Source organism: Nematolebias whitei, chromosome 14 (assembly GCF_014905685.2).
Source record: "Nematolebias whitei isolate Nwh7 chromosome 14, NemWhi1, whole genome shotgun sequence".
NCBI lineage: Eukaryota > Metazoa > Chordata > Actinopteri > Cyprinodontiformes > Rivulidae > Nematolebias > Nematolebias whitei.
The window spans coordinates 46,105,649-46,114,689 of NC_056511.1; the positions used below are offsets into that span (position 1 = coordinate 46,105,649).

Sequence of the window (9,041 nt, forward strand, 5' to 3'; positions counted from 1 at the left end):
GCAACAATGGTGGAATTGGTGATCCTCTTACCATCTTGGCTTCTGAGAGACACTGACACTCTGAGAAGCTCTTTTTATACCCAATCATGTTGTCAATTGACCTAATTAGTGTTAATTGGTCTTCCAGCTGTTTGTTATATGCTCAATTTACTTTTTCCAGCCACTTATTGCTGCTTGTCCCAACTTTTTTGGGATTTGTTGACACTGTGAAATTTTGAATCAACATATTTTTCCTTTAAAATGTTACATTTACTCAGATTAAACTTTTGATCTGTCATCTATGTTATATTACGAATAAAATAGACATTTGCCATCTCCACATCATTGCATTCAGTTTTTATTCACAATTTGTTTAGTGTCCCAACTTTTTTGGAATCAAGTTTGTACAAGTTAAAGGCTCATCGATCAAATCAGCAGCTAATTTTAGAAAGAAAGTTTCCAAACCATCAGAACCATCTGATTTTTTGGAGTTCAAGTTTTGTAGTGCACTATATACCTCATGGGCAAATATCTGTGCAAAACTGCCTGTGTATAGTAGCCAAACATTTACAACAGCTACTTTTAGCTAGCATTTTGATTTACATTGTAGCTGGTTTTGTTTTTTTAATACCATTTTCTTTCATGTATTTTCCCAGTTCATGCTTTCTTTTATGATCGTCTACTGTTGTCAGCATTCTAGTTTAAATCAGATCTCTCTTGGCAATGAGTCCTTGAGGCTCAATGGGACTACCCTGTATAAATAAAGGTTGAATGAATGAATATTTTTAGCCAGGCTTTTGTTTCTTTTGACTAGTTTTTTGTTTTATCTTGCTAACCTTCAGCTGCTTTGAGTTAGCATTTTGATGTTTGACATCTAGCTAGCATTTTGCTACCTTTAACTTATAGCTTGCACTTGCTTCTTATTTTAGTTGGTGTCTTGCAGGGGCGTCAGAAGCATCTGTAATGTGGGGGGGACACACTAGTGTGCGCATGTGCGTGCGCATGCACGTGCACCAGTGTACAAACAAGTGTACACTAGTGTACAAACAAAAGCAATATTTCATCTAGATTTCCTGACTTTAATTCCATTTAAAACATGTTTCTCTCCAAGTTTGTGTAAATTGGGTTTTAAAGACACTTTAACTTTAATACACTTTAACACAGAGCCTCATATCAGCACCATTTGTGTTTATAGACAAACATCACCTCCAGACTTTACTTGTGTTCAACACTCCTCATGTAAATGATGTTTGTCATGAAGCTCGAGGACAATAAGGTGTGGGGGTTTAAACACATTTCTACTTTAATGCACCTGAACACAGAGTCTCTTCCACCTGCAGCGTCTCAGTTACTGCTGAGATAAGATGCTACAGACGTAGCTCCACTTCTCTCAAGCATCCTCCTAACCACTGGCTCCCAGTTCAGTTCAGGACACAGTTCAAGCTGCTGCTGTTTGTTTTTAAAGCTTTGAATGGCCTTGCACCACCTTATATTTCAGAACTTTTGAAAGTCCACCAGCCCAGCAGAGCTTTACGGTCTGCTGGTCAAAATCTGCTGGAGGTGCCTTGCTCAAGGTGCAATCAATGGGGGGACCGGTCCTTTTCTGTTGCAGGCCCAACAGCCTGGAATACTCTTCCCCATGAGCTGCGTGCCATCTCTGATCTGGTTCTGTTCAAAGCCAAACTGAAAACATACTTATTTAAAAGGGCTTTTAATGTTTAACTATTAGTATTTTAGTATTTATTTATTTATTTTATCTCTTTTACCTTCTTTTATTCTCGCTGTGTTTTTAATTTGCACTGATGTATTGTGTCCTGTTTTTAATCTTGTTTTGTCTTGTGAAGCACCTTGGTCAGTGCAAGGCGTTGTTGGAAGGTGCTATAGAAATAAAGTTTATTATTATTATTATTAACCATGTACAGTGAGGAAAATAAGTATCTGAACATCCTGTGACTTTGCAGGTTCTCCCACTTAGAAATCATGGAGGGTCTGAAATGTTCATCTTAGGTGCATGTCCACTGTGAGAGACATAATCTATAAAAAATATATCTGGAAATCACAAAGTATGATTTTAAATAATTTATTTGTGTGTTACTGCTGCAAATAAGTATTTGAACACCTGTGAACATCACTGTTAATATTTGGACCAGTGGTCTTAGTTTGCAGTTACAGAGGTCAAAGGTTTCCTGTAGTTCTTCACCAGGTTCACTGCAGCAGAGATTCTGGTCCATTCCTCCACAGATCTTCTCTAGATCACCAGGTTTCTGGGCTGTCGCTGAGAAACACAGTTTGAGCTCCCTCCAAAGATTTTCCATAGGGTTCAGGTCTGGAGACTGGCTGGACCACTCCAGAACCCTGATATGCTTCTTACGGAGCCACTCTTGGTTCTCCTGGCTGTGAGCTTCAGGTCATTGTCATGTTGGAAGACCCAGCCATGACTCATCTTCAATGCTCTAACTGAGGCGAGTGGAATTAAGACCAAAAAAGTTCTATTCTGGTCTCATGTGACCACAGAACTTTCTCCCATGACTCCTCTGGATCATCCAAATATTCCTGGTCAAACTTCAGACGGGCCTGGACGTGGGCTGATTTAACCAGGGGAACCTTCTGTGCCATGCATGATTTTAAACTATGACGTCTTAGTTTATTACCCACAGTAACCATGGAAACAGTGGTGCCAGCTCTCTTCAGGTCATGGACCAGCTCCTCCGTGTAGTTCTGGGCTGATTCCTCACCTTTCTTAGGATCACTGATACTCCACCAGGTGAGATCTTGCATGGAGCCCCAGTCCGAGGGAGATCGACAGTCATGTTTAGCTTCTTCCATTTTCTAATAATTGCTCCAACAGTTGATCTTTTTTCACCAAGCTGCTTGGCAGTTGCCCCGTAGATCTTTCCAGCCTTGTGGAGGTCTACAATGTTGTCTCTGGTGTCTTTGGACAGCTCTTTGGTCTTAGCCATGTTAGTAGTTGGAGTCTTACTGATTGTGTGGGGTGGACCGGTGTCTTCATGCAGCTACCGACCTCAAACAGCTGCTTCTGATTTAGAACAATAAGTGGAGGAGGACTAACAGGTCTTTGAGGACCAGAACTGTTGCTGATTGGCAGGTGTTGAAATACTTATTTACAGCAATAACACACTAATAAATTATTAAAAAAATCATACATAGTGATTTCTGGATAATTTTTTTAGATGTCTCTCACAGTGGACATGCACCTAAGAGGAAAATTTCAGACCCACCATGAATTCTAAGTGGGAGAACTTGCAAAGTCGCAGGATGTTCAGATACTTATTGTCCTCACTGTGTATGTTTATGATTAAACCCCCGGTCAACAACTGCCGCACTAAGCTCGTTAAGCTGGTGAGCGAGCAACACAGAGGTGTCTCCACCTCCTCCACCTGTGAGCGATCTCTGCCAAGGCAGGAGACGCAGAACAGAAACACTGCAGGACGGTGGAAGCTGGCGAGTTGGAGGAGGTAACTAGGAAAAGCTGGAGGGGATAATTTCCATCTGGGATTATTTTTTTTATTGAGTATTCTCCTATTAATCAAGTGGAATGGATTAGTTCATGAAGAAAGAGAAACGTCACTGACTGAACTAATGTTTCATAGTAAAAGTGTGTGTGTGTGTGGGGGGGTCCAAATGAAAGTTTTTAAAACGTGGGAGACATACGTCCACCGCACTCGCTCTCACGGCGCTCGCTCTCACGGCGCTCGCTCTCACGGCGCTCGCTCTCACCACATTTGCAGTTTCCAGGTTACGGTTGTTTTTCAGCGTGCAACAAAACTGAACAGCTTAGATTCAACAAGCTGGGCCAGCACCAGCACATGAACTAGGCCAGCTCTGGACCAGATGAAGGTCTCGTTGGCCCAGTTCTGGCCCTGAGTCAAACAAAGCGGTTTGATCCATTCAGAAACTTTCCTAGATCTGGACTAAAAACTTCATCTGATCCCATTGTGATCAAATCTGTTACAGAACCAGTTCTAGTTATTATCACCACCCATGGACAATATTTATGTATCTGTTAGCAAAATATCTAATGTACAACTTGATGATTTTTAATGCAACTTGTAGAAAGGAATCATTGTTTGAACTTCTATATGTGATCAACTTCTGGAGTTGATTAAATTCAAAATGGTTGCCACAGCCAACTGCCCTTAAAGAATAATTCAGTCACTTGAACAGATATTGAGCTTGTTGGCGTAGTAGCCGAGACTATATCCCAAAACATACTCTGCGCACTAACAGATTATGTAAAATCTGCGTTTAACAATATGTCATTAACTATTTACAACAAGCTGGAGTTCAGTTAGGGAAAACCTGAACCAAAACACGGATATTTGGCTAACAGAAGGCGTTTCAGAGAGGAGCCGTTGTCTGAGCTGGATTTATGAGACAAAGTCTGCTTCCATCCTGAAACAACAGTTTGAAAGTTAAAACTGATGAATCAATTGACATTTATCAAAAGAAGTGTCATTTTGAGATGCCAACAAACATAAATGACAGACTAACTAAACTTTTATTTACATAAAGGTAAAAATGTGCAAAAGACATCAGCATACAGTGGGTCACTGTGCCCTGACTACACATACACGGCTTTCTCCGGTTTCTGATTTACTTTTAGGTATTTCACAGAGTGGGCTGAAGGAAAAAGAACATTAACATTTAAAAATCAAAGGAACCCGGCATTTCAAAATAAGAGTTCCAGAGGATTTTTACAAACATTGTTTTACTGTTAGCTGGAATGATAGAGGACCCGCAGTTCAGACTGATCGAACATACATCGTGAAGAGGCCCAGTGTCAGCAGGACTGCAGAAAGACATGGAGCTTCTACCCTGGTGCTCCATCTGCGATCTCAAGACTTCTGGAACTAAAAAAGATGCAGCCAAGTCCAGTCAGGACATTGTCACAGCACGAGACGGACTGGACCTTTCCGGACCAGATCCACCAACCCGGTGTGTTGCAGGACCCTCAGCTTGACATCACTCGCGTTCAGCTTCAGCTGCTTGATTCTCTGGATGGTAGGGGATTCCCTGCAAGGAACAGGCCAAAACAGAAAAACAATTATCTACTGGGAGTGTAAAATAATAAACCCAGCTCAACCTTGGAGCATCATTTGGATCTAAGTAAACATTTCTTGTTGAGTTGAACATTGTTTTGCAAAGTTACATCACGGAGCCATCGATTTTTGGTGAAATTAGATCAAACTGTGTGAGAGCAGCTTTTCCCGCCCTCCTGCAGCTACGTGCTGAGAGGAAGAGTCTATGTCATACATTATTTAGAACAGGACATAATGCTGAGTTCACAAGATGATATGAAATTTGTCAGCTGTGAAGCTGAAAATATTAAGTTTGAACCTCTTGTTAATGTGAGCTGAGAGGAAACGTGGCGATTAAACTTCAAGGCTCAGTGTGACTGTAGCTTCCAGCGAGCGCCCCTCCACTGTCCACGCTGCAGGATCCACCATGTCCGAGTCAGTGTCGAGTCATTTCACACGTTTTGCTAGTGACACTTTCTTCTGCACGTTTTCTACAATCAAATAACTTTGGTGTACGTTGCACAAATTTAACTATTCATATATCAAAATGTTCTGTTGATCGTAGTGTGCTTTGATTTTTGCATAAAATGCACATTATCTTGTTACTGTTAGGTAAATGTATCTTCCTGGATTATTGAGCATCAGAATATTTTCTTGTTACCTTTGTGTTAATCATAGCAAAGAGTTTCACACTAATGACCTCTTCATTGTTAGTATTTTTATCTAGACTGACCCCGGGGTTTTTGACCTACTCAGAGACGGGACTATAATTAAATTATGACCCGGTTCTAACTGGTTGAAACGGGGCGAGCAACTCTAAGCAGTGTCTCCCAGGGATTCAGTATCTTTCAAGGAGCAGAGTTTTTATTGGCTCGCTGCATCACGTAGAAAGGCTGTCATGTGTACACCCAAGTACTTGTAGCTGGAGACCACTTCCACCGCAGATCCTCTTATGTTCAGGGGGGTGTAGGTGTTTTTGTTCCTTCTGAAGTCCACAATCATCTCCTTTGTCTTCTTCACATTGATGTGAAGGTTATTCTCTCTGCACCAGCTCTCCAGGTGTTCCACCTCTTGCCTGTAGCTGGACTCATCATTGTTTGTGATGCATCCCACCACCGCTGTATCATCTGCAAACTTTACAATGTGACAGCCTGGATGGGTAGCTGCAAAACCATACGTGAGCAGAGTAAACAGGAGGGGACTCAACACACATCCCTGCGGAGAGCCAGTGCTGAGGGTTATGGTGGAGGAGGAGGAGAGGTTGTGGATCCTCACTAACTGTGGTCTGTTTGTTAAAAAGTCTAGTACCCAGTTGCAAATGGAGGGGCTTAGTCCTAGTGTGGATAGTTTGTCCATCAGGGTTTGGGGGATCATGGTGTTGAAGGCGGACGTGAAGTCCACAAAGAGCATACGGACGTAAGAGTCTTTCTGCTCCAGGTGGTTGAGTGCAGTGTGGACCACAGAGGAGATTGCATCCTCTGTTGATCGGTTCTCACGGTATGCATACTGATGAGGGTCCTCTTTGATGTTGATGGTTGTTTTGATGCGAGTCATGACCAGTTTTTCAAAGCATTTAGCGACTATCGGGGTGAGGGCCACTGGCCGATAGTCATTTAGACCAGTCACTGTAGAGCTTTTTGGGACTGGGATGATGGTGGCAGTTTTCAGGCAGGTGGGAACTGTCTCCAGGGTAAGTGAGGTGTTAAAGATGTCTGCCAGCACCTCACAGAGCTGATCAGCACATTCCTTCAACACTTTTCCAGGGATGTTGTCTGGGCCAGTTGCTTTGTGCGGATTAATCTTCCTGAAGGTACTCCTTACTTCTGCTGAGGTCACGCTGAGATGCTTTTCATCCGGTGGTGAGGTGAGTCTGGTGCTGGGTGGTCTGTTCGGGTCTTCAAAGCGTGCATAGAACTTGTTGAGGGCATCAGGCAGAGATGGGTCTTTGGGGCATTGTTCACTCCTTCCTTTATAATCTGTTACGCACTTAATGCCCCTCCACATTCTCCGAGGGTCTTGTGAGATGAATTGACCCTCGATCCTCTTTGCATATGTGGCCTTGGCCCTCTTAATACCAGCAACCAGTTATTTTCTTGTCTTACTCAGCTCCTCTGAGTTTCCAGACCTGAAGGCAGTGTTCCTGGCTTCCAGCAGGGTACGCACCTCTGCATTCAGCCAAGGTTTTCTGTTTGGGTAGCTTTGAACATTTCTGATAGTGGAGACTGTGTCAGTACATGTACTAATGTAACCCAGAACTGAAGATGTGTATTGGTCAAGATCAAGCGAACCTCCATTTTCAGCAGCTTCTCTGAAAACCTGCCAGTCTGTTCGATCAAAACAATCTCTCAGTATGGGGCCACTGTCCTGGATCCAGCATTTAACTTCCTTTTGTACCGGTCTGGAGCGTCTCAGCGGGGGCAAGTAAGCAGGAGCCAGGAAGATTGAGATGTGGTCTGACAGTCCTAGGTGGGGGCGGGGTTCGGCTTTGTATGCATCTTTTTCGTTCGTGTAAACACGATCCAGCGTGTGGTCTCCACGTGTCGTAATCGCCACATGCTGATTAAAGCTTGGGAGACAGTCCTTTAGATTCACGTGATTAAAGTCTCCGGCTACAATGTAAAGAGCCTCGGGGTGTTTGTTCTGCAGCGAGCTGATGATATCATGTAGCTCCTGCAGTGATTCATTAGCATTAGCGTCCGGAGGAATGTAAACAACTGTGATAAAAGTCACTGTGAACTCTCGTGGTAGATAATGTGGCCGACATTTCACTGTTATTTGCTCCAAAGCCTTCGAGCATGAGCTATTTACAACAGTACAGTTCGTGGACCAACTTTTACTCACATAAATGCACACTCCGCCTCCCCGTGATTTCCCCGTTAGCTCGCTGCAGCGGTCCGTTCGAAAAAAAAAAGTCTGTCATCCAGCTGGAAGACTGTGTCCGGCGTTTTGCTTGTAATCCATGTTTCCGTGAGGCAAAGCACCGCACACTTCTTCATCTCTTCTGAGGCGCCCGCTCTCAGACGAAGTAAATCCATCTTGTTGTCCAACGAGCGGACATTCGACAGAAAGAGAGACGGCATGGGGAGTTACCGGCTTTAGCGTTAGCTCGTAGCCTCACCATAACCCCCGCCGGAGGAGATGATATATGAGATGATCTTAGGAGATGATATATGAGAGAACAAGATAAATATGAGAGAGAATAAGAAAAAGGACTCCTACTATATGGAGTTATTATAGTTAAGACAGGGACAGATAACTTTTAGAATAGGTAGTAAGGGACATATGTTTAGAATAAGATAAGGGACAGAGAAGAACCTTAGTTAGGCATGAATAGGGAAATATAACTGGATTGTAAACGTCATGTATATTTGTTGTATGTATGATGTTGAAGTGTTGGTGTATGTCTGCTGTATGGATGGTTGTGTCTGTTTGTTAATGTATAACTGATATGGGGGACATGATCTTGGACTGAATTATGCTAAAAACTGATAACTTTAGCAGCCATGTAGGACGAGGTCAAACATTAACATAAAAATTCTGGCAGTCTGAAAAAGTCAAGGTCTGATGCAAAGAAGGCAGATGTTCCACATCAGGCAGAAGATTGGTAAGTGACCTCTTTATATTCACATAAATCCATCTAAATAACTTTTCAAGACCAACAGGGACAGTCCAAACAGGCCGTCCAGATAGAAGACAGAAAACACCACTCAAACTGATGTAAGTAGATCAAAACATCAACACCTTCTCTCTAATGATAATGATGGAGATGTGCAAGGTCAAAGATGTTTTTCACTTACTAAAGTACTGTGTGTGTGTTCATGTATTGTTTTTGTCTGGATCAGAGTGAATGGAGCCTTTGCCCAGATAAGCAGGGAGGCTCTCAGAGTCGTCTGACATTGTTTTTGTCTGAAAACATAATAAAAAACACTTTTTAGGCTGTCGGTGAACACACTTACAGACGAAGCGTCGTGTGTCAGTGAACACACTTACAGACGAAACGTTGTGTGTCGGTGAACACACTTA

The 9,041-nt window shown here is 42.8% G+C and overlaps 1 protein-coding gene across 1 annotated transcript in view; it reads right to left on the reverse strand.

The window, feature by feature from the left end:
* Positions 1-4,881: 4,881 nt before the first annotated feature.
* ska2 (spindle and kinetochore associated complex subunit 2) overlaps positions 4,882-9,041 on the reverse strand; it is a 15,339-nt gene continuing 11,179 nt past the window's right edge. The window contains exon 5 of the mRNA XM_037688160.1: positions 4,882-5,013. Within this exon, the coding sequence (XP_037544088.1) occupies positions 4,963-5,013 (51 nt within the window). The 3' untranslated portion in view covers positions 4,882-4,962. The remainder of the gene's footprint in view (positions 5,014-9,041) is intronic.